General features: G+C 40.1%; 1 protein-coding gene across 11 annotated transcripts in view; it reads left to right on the forward strand.

The window, feature by feature from the left end:
• The window catches only part of LOC147423321 (uncharacterized), a 224154-nt gene that overhangs the window by 36047 nt on the left and 170807 nt on the right, over nt 1-17300 (forward strand). For 7 of the 11 annotated variants that reach the window (XR_015186569.1, XM_086501324.1, XM_086501322.1 and 4 more), the window contains exons 2-3: nt 13452-13517; nt 16829-16888. Coding sequence is in view for 9 of the 11 variants with exons in the window: in XM_086501324.1 (XP_086357450.1) it covers nt 13452-13517; nt 16829-16877 (115 nt within the window). In the remaining 2 variants the exon portion in view is untranslated. Of the gene's footprint in view, nt 1-13451; nt 13878-16828; nt 16889-17300 lie in introns of all 11 variants that reach the window. The other 4 variants (XM_086501321.1, XM_086501318.1, XM_086501320.1 and 1 more) reach the window with 3 other exon arrangements.

Raw genomic sequence — 17300 nt, forward strand, 5'->3', positions numbered from 1 at the left:
TAAGGAGGAGGAGGAACTTGCGGTGAAGCCTATGAGAAGGTCCTAGATCCTTCCTTCCTCCAGATCTTATAACCCTCTTTGAAGTAGAGGTTCCTTTGTCCCCATTCTCATGCCTTCGCTTCTCTTCCACAATGGTTTCTTTGTTATGACACTAGTAAGAATGCACTAATAAAGAGTCCATATAATCATCCCAACTTGCTGTGTGGTGTATGAAATCACTAGCTTCATGCAACGCCTGTCAGTTAACTTTCCTTTCTTAGCTAATGCCTTTGCATACGGGCACAAGCCATGGACCTCCTCAAAAACATCATAAATCCTCTAGTAATTTTTGCATAAACCCTTTTCTAAAGTTAGTTTCTAATGATGTACTTGTCTCGCTTTCTCACCTAATGCCTTTGCATACGGCCACAAGCCATGGACCACCTCAAAAACATCATAAATTGGGCTTGAACCTTTCTTTGGAATTGGCTCCATCTTTGCTCCATAGCTAGCGACCTCCATTGTAGAGATGGCATGACTATCCTCTAGTAACTTTTGCATACCCCCTTTTTCTAGTTAGTTACTAATGGCGTACTTTTCTCCCACAAATGGATCTTCCCATCCTTTAAAAACACAAGATCTCTTTTCAAAGCATCACTGAAGCTATCAAAATCCCTTTTGCCATGGTTTGCGTTCACACTCCATATACATTCGTGCACAAACCCTTCTTTGGGATTTCTGTCCAGAAGGTTTCCTTTTTTCTTCAAGCCTGGCCAGCTTCAATTTCATTTCATAAATACCCTTAATAAGCTCATCAAGCACATAATTATCACCTTTTGGAGTCACAATAGCATGACTTGTTGGGATCTCATGCATGCTAGAGGTAGGAGTAGCACCATTCACCACCATCTTGTCTCTACATCGTTCCCTCTTAACAATCAATGAGACTGCATTCATAGCCTCTTTCCACTTTGCCTTTGAACCTCGTTTTGTATTCTTGTCTTCTAACAATAGTACTAACTTTTCTTGGAGTTCGGGTTCCGTAGTTTGAACAAACAATTCAGTCTTCTCACTACTCCCTCAAAAAGTCTTTCTGTGATCCTACATGGTTAGGCTCTTATAATTGTTGTTCTATCTGCAAGTACGCTTAGTCTTCTTGAATTGTTGTTTATCCTTATTGAGAGCTTCATATACTTTACTTGGTTAAGGATAATAAGTTAGATGCTTTACTGGCAATTTAATAGAGGTGGGAAAGAGGCTCTAATGAAACCAAGTTTGAGCATGCAGATGTAGATTGATTGGTTAAAGTTTAAATATTTTTTATTTTTTTCTTTGTGTGTGAACGTTGAGTTTTACATTAATGTATACAATGTCTTATAGTTTGACCTTGGAGGAGTTTGAAGAATCAACATCTTATGTGTAAAAGCAAGGAGCCACAAGTCAACTGCTTATGCAACCACAAGGAATGATGACCCAATATTGTATAGAATGAAATTTTGCCATACAAACCAATAAAAAACCAATCTACAAAATCATACACATATGTTAATGGATTTTAGGCTTGAACTCTTTGAGTGCAATTTTGTCTCCCATGACTATGCTACAAAAGTTGCTCCAACAATAAATTCAAAAGCTAGAGACAAAATATTTAACACAACATCAACACGCTTCTAAAATTCAGGGACATTCAAGTCTGTGCATCTCATCTAGGCATTGATGTTAAGGGCAACATATGAGTTATGACTATAAAGTAAGTCTTAGAATTGATTTCTCCATATAGCATATAAGAAGATTAGCATACAAGAGATCGAGTATTGGCTTAGAGCTAGGTGACAAATCCATTTGTTTTACAGAAAATGACATAGATCAATATTAGGTGAATATTCAAGATTTTTTCGACAATATGTTACTATAAAATTAAAGTACATCTATGTAGTATATTATTGCACCCTACCTTACAAGCTCTACATTGATTCGATTTGTAATATATTGGTGAAAATTTTCAAGATATTTGTATTTAAGTTGCTTGTAAAAAGCCAAATTTTGCATTGATTTAGCCTTGTAATATATCGTTTGAGAAATCTTGAGCTTTTCCTTAATTTTGGTTCTCTCATTTTCTATAGGACACATGGACTTATAATTTGACTCTAAGCCAATACCCGATCTTTGTGTATGCTATGTGGAGAAATGAATGCTAAGACTTAAGCCATGGTCATATGTTACCCTTGACACCCATATGAAACTCAAATAAAGAGAGTTGAATGCCCATGAATTTTAAAAGCACATTAATGTTGTGTTCAATGTTTTGTCTCTCCCTTTTAAATTCATTGTTGAAGTGAGCAACTTCTGGTCATGGGAGACAAAATTAGGTTTGAGGAGTGCTTGCATAAAATCCAATGGCATATGCATATGATTTCTCAAGTTGATATTTTATTGGTTTCTATATCAAAATTTGTTACGATATTGGGTATCCTTTTTTTGTATGTGGACAACATTGCAATTGGGATAGCTGGCATCTAATGGTTAGTTGTTGTGTTAGTCTTTATTTTTCAGTATAGTGAGTTGATGTTCTATAGATTGGAACTCTCAAAACTGAGGAGAAAAAGTTGGCAATAAGAAAAATAATTTTTGGCTTTTATTTTAGCATAAGTATTGTAGTTATTTTTTTAAATATACCATGTGGATTCGTTGTACAAGGTTAATGAGAACCTACCCTATGAAGGTTCATGCAATAAGTACTATAGGTACCACCCATGAACTCGAGGTGTAAAGAAGGACCTTAAAATTTTTGGTACTAACTAATAAAGAAATTAAATATCCAACTCCACAAGAGGTGCTTTGGAGTTTGGCGGCTATCACGTTAAGCCATTGTTGTGTGAGATGTTGTCAATTTTTTTCTTTCTCCTCTCTTAACGATGTCAGACTATGGAGATTCTCTGTGTCAACTTCTTGTGCAAGAGTTGTCTCCTTCCCTTCTTTGTGTACTATTTTATGTGTGTATGTGTGTGTATATCAATATCTCCATCTCTTTCTCTTAGTGACAACATCAATTCCTTCTCTCTCTTTTCTTCCTCCATCATGACAAGGTCAATTGTTTTATTTCATGGCCAAGGGTGGAGACCCACCTTTGGTCATGAAATAGGACAATTGACCTTGCTCACTGCTATAATAAAGGGTGGACCCACTGTTGTATCAAAGGTGGGCCTCCATTGTTGGCCATGAAATAGAACAATTGACATTTTCATGATCAAGAAAGAAAAGCAAGAAAGAGAGACAAGGGGTTGATGTTACCTTAGAGAGAAAGAGATGGAAATATTGACATGCACGCGTGCGCGTGTGCACACACACACACACACACACACACACACACACACACACACACACACACACACAAAGTAGGATGCAAAGAAGGCGAGAAGAAAACTCTTACACACTCTTATACTAGAAGTTTCCACAGATACGCTTCGTGGTTCAAGACATAGATTAAGAGAGAAGAAAGGAAAAAATCAATAGCATCTTACACAAGAATGTCATAAAGTGGTAGCCTCGACACTCCACAGCACCTCTTGTAAAGTTGGGTATCTAATTTCTTTATTAAATTAAGTTGGTGCAAAAAAATAGAGACCCCTCTTTACACTTGAGTTCACGGGTAGTACCTATCACTTGTTTCATAGTATAGGTTCTCACTAACTTTGTACAACGAAGACACATGGGCTTATTGAAAAAATAACTACAACACTTATGCTAAAATAAATAGCCATTAAGTATTGGTCTTATTGCCTCTCTTTCTCCTCAATTTTCAAAGTTTTAATCTACACATCATCAAGTCACTATTAGTGAAAAATAAAGACAACATAGTAAGTAATTATTACACACCAAGGATTCCAATTGTAATATCAACCACATACAGTAGATTGTCCAATATCGTAACAAAATTACTGATTCTTTACTCTATTGGGTTTTCATTGCTTATGGTTGCATCACATGTAAGATTATGGTTTCTTGATTTTTACATGCAAGATGTTGAGTCTACTTGTGACAACATTATACATCCATTCATCAAGTTGTGCTTAGAAGCTATTGATTAATGGTACAAAGGTGAATTAGAAGAGAGAAATGCAATAGGGAAGTATAACAGGTATTTTACACAGCAAAACTGCCTTGCAGCTATAAAAGTTTTGCTTCATGGATCTCTATCATCTCACAAATTATGAGCAAGAGAGGGCTATCCACTATGAAGACCTCCAAGTGATGAAAGATGACTCCTCTGCAATCCAACCCTATGATACACAGATAGTTAGGCAATGTGTAATCTCGTTTTGCCATGTCTTCATCACTTTAGATAAAGGACTTAGACATAGCAAGGCCATCTCTTATATTAAAAATGGTATAAGGAGAAAGATGTTAATTTGGAATCTAGCTATAGTGCCTTGGGAATAGTATGGAAGATGGATCTTTGACGCCTTGAGGGATATTGTTTGGTACAACAATCTATCTATGTTATGGAAGAGTTGCTCCTATCAGAGATCATAAGCTTCACAAAATTGACCCTAAAAAATGCAAGGATGAGATGGTTGGTGATGAACAACTCATGCAATAGCCTCATGTACAATGTTAGTAATGGTGCTCCGGAGCTCTCCTGCAAAGAATTGCATTTTTGCAAACTCCCCCTAGCAGGAGTACCTTCATTGATATACACTTGCTCGCAGTTAAAGCTTTCACATGGAAATGTAGATTACATCTTTAAAAAATTCTCAAGAAAGTGATGTTTGAGTTATACAAAAGATACTTCAAAGGTGAGGAAACACTTGCTGTCTTGAAAGTAAGTCATTTTTGTAAATACTACATGCTTGTTGCATTGCACCCCCTTTTCTTGAAAACAATTATTGTCTAGGAGCATGAGGAAGCATGCTTTCAGTAAGCACTTTTGGTAAAGGAGGATGATTTATTGGCCTTATAGACACTTCTAGGGGCTAGACATAGATCAAGGGAAATATTTGGAGAAACGAGGAAGTGGGAACCAACTGTAACCTTTGAAGGGTCTAGGTTCCACTCTACTATGTATCTATTTATCATTAAAATTACGTTGCTTACACACCATGTGCCCAAACTTGGGTGCGTAGACGTGGAAGCCTATTGTCAAAAGCCATTCATGGTGTAATATGGGTAGCGAATTTTGTTTTCGACAACCAAGACTCCCTGCTCAAGCTCGGACGGGGCTTGAGCTCTTGCAAGCGCGATCCAACAAAGGCTACAAACCAATAATCTACGAACATTCGTTGTCAAAAATCTTGTTTAAAGAAAAATAGAAAACATTACGCTTGCCCGCCCAATCCTCGAAAACGATGGGCATGCAAGATCTTGGTGTGTAACCAGCCTCAACTTTCTCTATATACTATAAAAAGATGAAAGATCATAGATTGGCAAGAATGTCATGTTACATGTAATGGAGATGAAGAGATTGAGTGCCACGATGAATTATCTGGTCCACAATGTAGCAATGCTTTAAGACACTATGATAAGAGGGGTGACAGAAGGAGACTTTTGTGTAGGGGGACATATGCTGAGATACAGATATGTTGTTTATAAAGACGTTGTCACACTTTTTCTTGGCAAGCAGTTTTGAGTTCTGAATGCTTTTGTGCCCATCTCCATACATTTTATTGAGTATGTGGACAATTGATGTAATGGAATTTGCCTATTCAATTTGAGAGTAGCGGAATTTAATGAGAGTACTTTCAAGAAATGATTTTGTGAGCATAGCGGGTAGACATAATTGAAGATAGCAACATAATCATAGCAATTAGTTAACTTGGCATAGACAATACTTTTGCAAGAGAGAGAATTTAGAGAACATGACAACAATTGAGGACCGGATTTATGTGGAGCCGGTCCCCCCTCCAATAGGCATTTGTATTATGATTTCTCCCATAAAGAGAGACTTGTTACAATACATTCTTTGTGTTCCTTGTGACCTAGGTGAAGCAATGAAGATGGAAAGCTTCATGCATCACCATCATAGCAAAACCTAAACTTGAAGAAAGCTTTAACTATACCAAGCCTCAGTCCCAAGACCTCAAACACCTTCGAAGGTGGAGAGAGCTAGCAGGGAATGAGGGTAGGGAAGAGGAAGAAGAAACATTTCATACGAGAAAGAGCTAGTTCCTCACTTATCATAACTCTTGTGCTAGCATACATAATAGCATAGTAATGAAGAAGAAATATATGGCAAGCTCAAGCATTGAAGCATGGCTCTTGGATGGATTTGCACTCCATAGCCAAGAGTGTTGGTGTAGGCTCTCAACCTCTACTTGCTTGGAGAAAGAGAGGGAGCTCTTGCACTTTGCATAGTACACAATGAGAGTGTTTGTGAGTGTGTGTGGGTGAGTATACCCCCTAAGCACCCCCCCAGCTTGCTTGGGTCGACCCCCCCCTTGTAGCTCATGCTTGAAGCTCATTGGACCCCTCCAGGCCTAGCCAATCACAAGCAGGAGCCATTACAAGCAACAGGGATAGCCTTGGGACAAGTGTCCCCCTTTCCCAATGCAAAATCAATTAATTAAATATCCTTTATTATCATTGGACCCCTTGGGTGGCCAACCAATAGGTTTCAGGCACACCATGAGGGCAACATGAGGAGGAACTTGACAAGTGTCCTTGCTGCCTCTTCAAGCTGGGGCTTCCCTTGTGTGTGTGTGTGTGTGTGTGTGTGTGTGTGTGTGTGTGTGTGTGTGTGTGTGTGTGTGTGTGTGTGTTCTCTCTCACCCCCCCCCCCCCCCCTTGTAGGCTCGCCCCCCTCCTTGTAGGGATCTTTTTTACTTTGGATGAGCAAGCCCCTTAGTCATCAAGCATGACTAAGCACTTGAAGTAGGGGGTGTTCCCACAAGCATCTCAGGCAAGCTTCTCAAGGCACCTCAAGCACCTTAATCATGCACCAAGTCAAGCACCTCAAGCATGGAGCCAGTCAAGCACCTCAAGCATCTTAATCAAGCACCTCAAGCACGACAAGCACCTCGAGTTTGGGCCGGGTTCCCACCTCAAGCTCAGCCCTAGCTTACCTAAGGTCAAAGGACTTTTACACACATTATTGGAGGTCTTCAATGAAGCTAACCCTAAGGTCTTATGCTCCATTGGTTAGCCTTGCTCTTGATAGACCATCTCCCATTTGGGCCCCTTTGCTATTGGCTCCGTGTTGAGATAGATCTATAAGCACATATCTATATCTTAACACTTGTTCCCGTTTATTCTCCCACATTAAGTGATCAATTTAATATGAGAAAATCATTTGGGTTGGTTAGATATTAGATTTTATGACAATTGAAAAGCCGAGGGTTAGGGACACTCAAAAAGTTAGGCTCGTACCTATATAGAGACTTCTTTGAGTGTATGCAAAAGAAAAATTGATCATCAGTTTTTATGTGATCTCTCTCTTTGAGCACTTGTGAAGACGACCAAGGCTTTGAGATTTCTTGAAGTTGAGCACTTGTGAAAATCAAGAAGGGCTTGAGCACTTGTGACAACAACTTGTGTTGGCCATTTTTTGCAATATAAAAGAAATACCCTTTGGGGGCCCTCGGCTTGAAGGCCAAAGCTTCTAGGGAAGGAACTCCGCCTTCCTATGTCTCTTGTGTTTGGTTTCTCTCTCTCTCTCTCTCTCTCTCTCTCTCTCTCTCTCTCTCTCTCTCTCTCTCTCTCTCTCTCTCTCTCTCTCTCTCTCTCTGTCTCTCTCCAAGTAGAAGTGTCCGCTATTGCGATTCACCATTTGTCCTTGATGTACAAAAAGGTATTAGTGGTATCACAACTCAGTCAATTGTTCTTCTATGAACAATCCAATCCGTCCCACAGTAGCAGAGCACGATGGTTTCAGAGTCTACCTTTTACGAATCTACCTCTTATGAAAGTGAAGAGGAGGACACCAATGAGAAGAAGTAGAACTTGGGAATGGCGCCAAAGAGAAAAATCCTATAGAGAATGTATGCGGATAATGAAGAAGTAGATAAAACAGAAACCATGCAACTCATGCAACAGTTTCTTGGTTCTACTAAGGATCCAAAGCTTTCAAAGTTCATTTCGACAGAGGATCTTGACGGTAGCCCCAAGACATAGCAATCACATTGGACCTCCAAGGTTATCGGTTGGAGAAGTGACACCTAAAAGAGACGTTGAGAAATTTCAAGTTGTAATCTGCTAGGGTTTTCATGGCAAGCATTTCAGGATACCCCATTTTGTCAAAAGCTGCACTCCAAAGGAAGATGTTTGAAGGCATGTAACTTCGGGAATTTTTTTTCCTTGAAAGCTTGCCAAGTCCTTGGAGTGTGCGGCTTGGTAGCTATAAACATCCACCACTTTATGGCACTACCTTTGAGAAAAACGGTGGCTCAAAAAATCTTTGATCCTTCTCTTGCAACTGATCTTGGGTGGATTATGCTCTGTAAGTCAAGTGATGAAGATGGGAGCATGTCCGATGCATGATGGACTAAGCGTGCGAGTGCCTAATAAGTTCGAGATTGAGGCACAAAGATTTTTTTGTACAAATTTGGAAGCGCCATCTTGCTCTTTCTGCTCTTTGATAAGACTTGTATGCTTTCAGAAAAGCACATGTCTGAAGCTAGGATACCACTGTAACGGGGCGAGCACCACGTGCCAATAAAAAAGAACAGATTGAACAACTTTAAGCAATTCAAATAATACTAAGTTGAAAGAGATGAACGACACATGAGACGCAGAGTGGCGGAGTTCCATCCCAAGAGAGCACTGGTCCCAAGCCTTGGCATCCCTTTCGGTATTTCTTTATGTTGCTTCAATATGGTACAATTCCCATGGCTCTGCTATGCATCTCTCACGAGTAGACTACCAGAGTGAGTCCATGGGTCATATTTAAAGACCCTTGGCCTCTAAAAGTTGTTTACATGAAAATCTTCAAGTTCTAAAAGCATATGGCCTCCCAAAAGCAGCCAATGCAAAAGTAGAAAAACCCGTACATTGTTGCCACATCAGCGCGTAAAACGTGGAAGTGTCCGCATAGTCCTGCCACATCAGAATGTCAACGGAATTTTTGAAAATCTGCGACGTTAGCATTGCCATCATAAAATCTGGGCTGTCCATACAACAGTGCCACGTCAGCACTGTCAGCATAAAATCTGGGTTGTCCATACAACAGTGCCACATCATTAGTTGATTGCAAGGTTTTTTTGTGAGAGTAGGTTCTACTTTATTTTATTATGGGCCCCACCAAACGGAAACCCCATAAGTTAGTTCGGACTTCTTCTGTTGCTACTTCTTCTTAGAGGTTAGGCCCCTCGATCGGGATCTGTAGGTAGGCTCAAGTCTTCAGTGGCTTGACTCAGCAGATTGTGACAAACTCCGCCTTCTTGTGTCTCTTGTGTTTGGTTTCTCTCTCTCTCTCTCTCTCTCTCTCTTTTCAAGAAGAAGTGTCTACTCATCTATTCTTTGTTGGCCCATGAGGCCTTTATGGTTTATTTGGCATCAATACTGGCAGAATGAACCCGAAGTGGCGAAATGATGATCATCGCTACGACGCTAGGCTTCTCAGTGGACTCAGGAGACAGAGTTGACCACAGGCACGCGGCATGCTCAGGCAGGGGTTTGACAGCTCAGGAGGTAGAGGCCGAGTCTGATAAGATGCGCACTAGAGCTACTGATTTTTAACGGGAACTCTCGTCAGCAGATGCCCCTACTGAGCAGCATGATGTATGTAGACAGGCAGGACTCCCAGCTACGTTGGCAGAGAGTCCGAAATCTAGACCAAGCGTACAAATTCTTAGCCAAGGCTTTGAGTTTTTGAGGATCCGGCCCTACCTTGGGGATTCGATTCATGCTACACAGACAGGGTTTGTCAAGGAACGCAGCATCCTTGGAAACATCTTTACTTTTTGGGAGGCCACCTCTTGGGCATGTGTACAGAGGGAGGCCGATCTGGTAATATGGCCCTTCTCGATTTTGAGAAGGCATGTGATTGGGTGGATTGGAGCTTTCTTGAGGGCGCTTTGTTGCGCTTGCGGTCGTGGCAGAGCTTTGCTTTGACTAGATCGGTGTGTAAGGGCTGCCCCTTGGCTCCTTAGGCTCTGAGCATGTACCTAGCAGCAGAGGAGGTGGGGTTACGGGGTTTGCAGCTCCTAGTGATCAGGGAAGAGGATTTGCTTGATGCAAAGTTTGCTTCATACACCAGTTTATATTTGCATGGCCAAGAGACCAACTTGATTCGGGCAGCGCAGGCCTTGTAGACCTTCTGTGGGGCCTCAGGAGTGCTGATCAATTGGGTGCAAGTCTATTGCCTTTTGGATTAGTCAGAACTCCCACTCTCACTCGGATCCCAGACCCAGTTTTTCAATGGATCCCTCCTCGCACTGCAGTGAGATACCTGGGATGTCAGAGTGGCGTGGATTTTCCATTGGAGCAGCAGATTGCTCTTCTTCTTCTGAGCATTCGGAAGAAGCTTCTATATTGGAGCTCAGCACGCCTTAGGGGATAGTGGAGTCAAGCCGGGTTCTACTTGTGGCGACGTGGTACAGCACTCTGGGATATGCATCGCAGGAGCAGGGCCAGAAAGCTCTAGGCTGTTTTCAGCTTTCTACCCGGAATGTTGACTCTTGGAATGCACTCATTGTGGGATGTGCGCAACAAGAGCAAGGTCAATGAGCGATACAGGAAAGAAGTTGTGCTCGTCTTTGCTTAATATGGTGCTCTTCAGAACGCACGGAAAGCGCTCGAGGAGCTTCTTGTTCGGAATTCCACCTCTTCAAACGCAATGATTGTGGGATGTGCTTAACATCAGCGGGGCGAGAAGGCTACACTATTTTCAGCTGATGTGTAGCCGCGATCCATGCCTTTTTGCTTGCCAGCAAAAACGACTCTCATGTGCATCAAAAGCTTTTCAAAGGAAATGTCTTCTTCCAGATGGATTCACCCATGCTTGCACCTTGGAAGTTGGTCACCTTATGCAAGACCCTCACATGGGTTTGACAATTCATGACGATGAAATTGCTAGCTGCGGGTTGTTGGAGAAGATTGTCATGCCCAACGTTGTTTTGCCTAATGCCTAATGTGGTGCCCTCACGGAACTCCAAAAAGTCTTGGATGTGCTTCTTCTATTGATTGCCTTTTTCTCAAGCACATTGATTGCTAGGTGCGAGCGACATGGTTGTGGCAAGCCATCTTCACAAAGCACGGTGAGTTCTTGAGGGGCTAAAGCGAGCGCATCTCTTTAGATGCAATCACCTATGCTTGCTTCTTGAAGGCCTCTGGCAATTTGGAAGATGCTAAGATGGGCAAAAGCCCCAAGCTATTTTCAACAGATGCAAAGCTAGAGCATCTCTCGAGATGCATCACCTATGCTTGTTTTGAAGGCATGTGGCATTGCATTGATGTCCGGAATGTCGTATCTTCAAGTGCATTGATAACAGGGACAGGGCCAAGAAGCTCTAGCTGGCTGTCCGAATGTCGTCTCTTCAAGTGCATTGATTACGGGATATGCCCGACAACGACGAGGCCAAGAAGCTCTGGCTGGTTGCTTCCAACATGCGAAGTGAGGAAATTTCTCCTGATGTAATCACCTATGCTTGCATCTTGAAGGCGTGTGGCAATTTAGATGACGCATGGGCAACAAAATGCACGATGAGATTGTTACTCACGGGCTGCTGAAAAGTTGTGCTTGGCATTGCTTGGGACATGTATGCGAAATATGGTGTTCTTCAAAAAGCACAAAAATTGCTCGAGGAGCTTCTTGTACGGAATGTCACCTCTTGGAAGGCATTGATTGCGGGATATGCGGGATAGGGGCACGGTTTGGAAGATGCGGTGTACTTCAAAACACATAGTGAGTTCTTGAGGGGTTGAAGTGAGTGCATCTCTCTAGATGCAGTCACCTATGCTTGCATCTTGAAGGCATCTGGAAATCTGGAAGATGCTGAGATGGGCAAAAGCCTTGGTCTGTTTTCAACGGATGCAAAGCCAAGGCATCTCTCCATATGCAATCACCTATGATTTTGTCGTGAATGCATGTGGCATTGCATTTATGTCCGGAATGTCGTCTCCTCAAGTGCATTGATTGCGGGATATGCTCGACAACAACGAAGCTCTGGCTGGCTGTTTCCAACATGTGAAGCGAGGATATTTCTCCTGATGTAATCACCTATGCTTGCATCTTGAAAGCATGTGGCACTATGTAGGAGAAACAATCATAGCGAGATGTGGTGCTCTTGAGAAAGCACAAATCATGCTTGAGCAGCTTTTTGTCTGGAATGTCGTCTCTTGGAACACATTGATTGCGGGATATGCTCAACACAAAAAGCTCAAAACATATTTCCTTCAACCCTTTACTAAAAGGACAACACCCTCTAGCAATCAACCTCCTGCTTATCGAGTAGTCATCAAAAACAAAGAGAAGACTGTTGTGGTTCTGATGAGATCAGGTATCAAAATAGCCCACAAGCCCAATCCACCTAGTAGGATGAGCAAGGGAAGAACACCAAGTCTCAACTCGTAGATCCGGCTATGGCTCAGAATACAAAAAGATGCATAATCAAGAGCTCTCTAGCTCGAAACATACATCTCGCAAACCTTTACATGTGTCCCTCTCTCAGATTGCATTTTTAGTGGGATGTACTGAACAGAGGCGGGACCAAGAAGCTCTAGAATATTTTCAAGTGATGTGAAGTGAGCACATCTCTATATGCAATCACATATGCTTGCATCTTGGAGGCATGTGGTACTATGCGTAATCAAGAGCTCTCTATCTCAAAACATACATCTCACAACCGTTCACTTGCATCGCTCTTTCAGATTGCACTGATTGCAAGATGTGCTGTACATGAGCGAGGCAAGGAAGCTCTAGACTCTTTTCAACTAATGTGAAAAGAGTCTCTATATATGCAATCACCTATGCTTGCATTTCAAAGCCATGTGGCAATTCGGAAGACGGTAAGATAGGCAAAAGAACTTACGATCATATTGTTAGTCAAGAACTGTCAAAAAAATCTTTATGCTTGACATTGCCTTAGTTGACATGTATGACAAATGTGGCAGGGCTAGCAAGCCCTCAAAATACAAAGCAAGGGTATCACTCCAGATGAAATCACCTATACGATGGACCTCATGTATCCCAAGTGGCCAGTCCACAACTTCTCCATGGCTATTGCAAATGAGTAGTGTTGACTCAAATCCAAACAACGAGAATTTACGATAAGATTGCTAATTGCATACTCGACTCCAAGATATATCTAACTCCGTTATTGCAAGCAAGCTCTGATACAGAGTTAAAGTTTTTCCGTTGACATTTTAATCGTTATGGAAAATGCCAAAGCTTTGTTGTGAAATAGCATTGTATTTGGATTGGTGCAAATACTCACAAATTGTTTTGATTTTTATATTAATTGTAAAATATTCAAAGTTAGAAAAATGTTTCATGCATCCTACTTATGAAACCTTTCTAATGTTATTATGTTTCATTGCAGTCAACGTATAAAGAAGCCTGGACAAAACTCTTGTACATTTACAAACACGAGATATTTGAGTGTACGGTAAGTAAGAACTACCACATTTTACTCTTGATTGCTGAGAACGCTGTGAAATGAATGCACTGAAAATTGCATGCTTTTGTGGGAATGGCATGTTCCTTCGTATTATAAGAATTGGGAAGGACTGTGCAACTTCCCCATGCAAGGAGACTTGCATGTTTTCTTTTTTTTTTTTTTCCAAACATAAAAAGGAAACAACATCTAAAAGTAAATATATCTCAAATGATCTGTATCATCAATTTCTATAAATTCCAACTCTTCTTATGGTTCTTTTTCGAGGTATGGATAAAAAATGTGCGTCGCGATCATAACGTACTAGAGGGGATACCAATTAAAAACCATGGAAACATGCTTTGATGAGCGGTAACAAACTTTCTTTCTCTCTCTCTCTCTCTCTCTCTCTCTCTCTCTCTCTCTCTCTCTATATATATATATATATATATATATATATATATATATATATATATATATATATATATATATATATATATATATATATATATATATATATATATATATATATATGTATGTATGTATATTCAATTTCTAAAATCTTGTTCAACTCTCTTCGTCGGATAAATCTTTAAGGTCTCTTGGGATACTTTCCTACGACGTAAAAACTATCTTCTTCTTCTTCTTCTTCTCTCTCTCTCTCTCTCTCTCTCTCTCTCTCTCTCTCTCTCCTTCCTTAGCAAGCAAAACTACTAACCATCTGTTCGATATAATCTATTGTTTCTCTCGAACAACAACTAGACAGCCTTGTTAATCGCATTCATGTCGTATTGAGAACAAGATAAACATATTAGAGAACAACATGTTTAAATTTGTCCTTGGATTTTAAATTTTATTAATTCTTTGACTCATTCTACATCAGTATCTATATTATAAACATGAAACAGTTTCATTCTCGATTTACTTATGTTCTTCTTTCATGTTCTTAAATCAAATGATCATCAAATCGTGTCAATGTAGCTAACAAAGCACTCTAGTTAGCAAAGCCTTGCAAGTGCAACCATGCTTTTTTGAACGAGGGAGAAGCCTCAAAGAGAATGGCGCTAAGCCACTTGAGTACTTTGTGGTTCTTTCTCCTAAAAGCAAGAGTACTACAGACAGGGAGAAGGATTGCTTTTGCTTCACCCTATCAACGTCTGCCGCAAAGGATACACACATCTTCCCTACACACTATGGCCGCCTTGTCTAAACCGAGCTTTAGCCTCCTCTTGGCTTTCGGTCATTGAAAAAGCCTACCTACGTTGAGCAGTGACACAATCTACTGGAGTTTTGGCCTCGTGGCGAAGTAAGCCTAGCCCGTTCCTAGTCGACGAACTGGTTGGCAACCCTTGACTAACAAGTGATTTTAAAGTAATAAAATCCCGACGCCTACAAAAAAACCTTTGTGAAAAATTGTGTAATGATCTTCACCATAAGTGGCAGGAATATACTTTTAATTAAATATGCATTTTTGCTTATATAAAGAAAATCTTGTTTAGGTAGAATTTTGGAAGGTTTATAATCAAATGTATACCATTTTGACATTAGCAAAAAGCTATACTAAGCTTATAGAAAATAAAATGTCTGTTTATATATTCTAAATCATGCTAGTAAAAATAATCAGTTAATTTTTTTATTTTTTAATAATAAAACTCAATAGTTACAGCAATAAATTTATTATGGCATACATGTTTAAACTATATTTAAAACTTATAGCTTAATTTCACTAAGTTAATTTATAGATCAAATTACATAAATTGTTAGGCTGAATGACAATTTTCAACTCTATGCTTGAATTTTCAAAAGATAAAACACCTCAAGACCCTCCTTATTCAATTGCTATTGATATATCCTTGGAATGAAGTGGCTTAAAGGCCCCTCTATGTGTTTTTGCGTTTTGTGTGTGTGTGTGTGTGTGTGTGTGAGAGAGAGAGAGAGAGAGAGAGTGACTAGAGAGAGAGGGAGAGAGGGAGAGGAAAAAGGGAAGAGATATTTAAGCATGGTAGGATTAACCTTAGGAGGCCTCATGACATGTATATTGTTAGGTGAAAAGTGGGTATATATAAATACACACACACACACACACACACACACACACACGTGTGTGTGTGTGTGTGTATGTATATTACTTTGAAAAACTAAACCAAAAGATTATTTTAAAGCATTCATAAGAAAATATAGATTTTAAAAAACCTAAAAAATAATAAACCAATTTAATGAAATGAATCTTTGTGAAGTCTTTAAATGAAATGATTCCTTACAAATCAAATTCTATATAAAAAAAATAATGATTCAATACTTCACATCATGGATCAAATTTTTATGAATACTTTTTAACACTCTTTTGTTCTCTACAACCTTTTCAATTTCAGCATGTTAAAAAATGAATGTAATCTTTGAAATTGCATCTGAAAAGACAAGATATTTTTTGTTTAAGACTTTTAAGGCTTTCTCAGGGACACATGTGAAACAACTAAAATTGAACGACCTTCACCCATATGGATACTAAGGCTTTAGCACGCCAAAAAGATAAAGACGAAATACATACACCCACTTTGATCTCTCGAACTCACGATGGGAAAGCGCAGCTCTTACCACAATGCTGCGGCCGCACACTTGTGTATACGAGAGAGCATGGTGTACATATTTCTTTTTGCTATGTTCTCCCCCCAAAAAGCACTGTCACTGACTCTGTAGGTCACCCCAACCTACACGCAGCCAAGCGGGCCGATATTTAACCATGGCCAATCTACTGTAGCCAAAGAGAGGAGACAGTTGCAGCTAATAAGCACAATTCTTTATTCCATCCCATATTGTCCTTGGGATGATCCCATGTTAGAAACATGAGAGCGGCATGTCGCTCAAGAACTTCATGTTGTATGACTCTTTATATATGACATGCCGGAGTGGAATAAGGATGCATTTAGTAAGGCAACCATAGTTGGACAAGTGTCAAAGCTATGAACACAGGAGAAAAAAAAGATCTTCCCATTTACAAGTTGAAAAATGACATAGTAAGAGCAATCATAATAAGGAGAGCAAATCAACAATGAGAAGCATCTACAAATCGACATACAAAGCTCTGTGTCAACAAGTCGTAAAGGCCCTTAATATGCATCCACATCTCCGTGTCCATGTGTTTGCTTGGACTACACAACTAGACTATAGGATAGGGTATGGTTGTTTGGAGAGACACAATGTCGAATCTCCACTATACTTCTATATAGAACTTTTGTATGGCATGCACTATATATGGTCTGTGGTTTGTGTCATTTTCTTATCGCATGACAAAAAGTTTAACTGCTCATATGGTTTTTCTGTAGTTGGACAAAACAATGTTCTCTACCTCGTGGACTCGAAACAAATGCCTAGTCAATGACCAGGTTAGTAGTCCTTTGCATTTCTCTACACTACAATCTAGTAGCAAACTATTTTTGATTGTCAACAATCCATCAATACTAAACCATATCATCAAGTTTCTTCGAGAAGGCCAACGAAGCAAGATTAGTTTTTTTTTTTGACCCCAAGTTCAAAAATTACTCCATAAGGGTGCACCCCTTGGTGGCCTTGTGCTTACATCAAGGTTTCTTTTTCCGATCTCACAATGATTGGTTCCGCCACCACTGGGCAAGTCCCACTCTTAGTGAGTGCAAGGAGGAGATTCTTGGGGATCTCCGCTGACAAGCCCAATTGAGGGATTTTCTTGTGAGTCTTCAAAGTTTTTTTTCTTGTTTATGTTTGCAAAACCGAAGCACAATGAGAGCTTTCATACCAATGTTATTTACAATGGAAATA

This window comes from Adiantum capillus-veneris, chromosome 26, assembly GCF_014529385.1.
Source record: "Adiantum capillus-veneris isolate H3 chromosome 26, ASM1452938v2, whole genome shotgun sequence".
NCBI lineage: Eukaryota > Viridiplantae > Streptophyta > Polypodiopsida > Polypodiales > Pteridaceae > Adiantum > Adiantum capillus-veneris.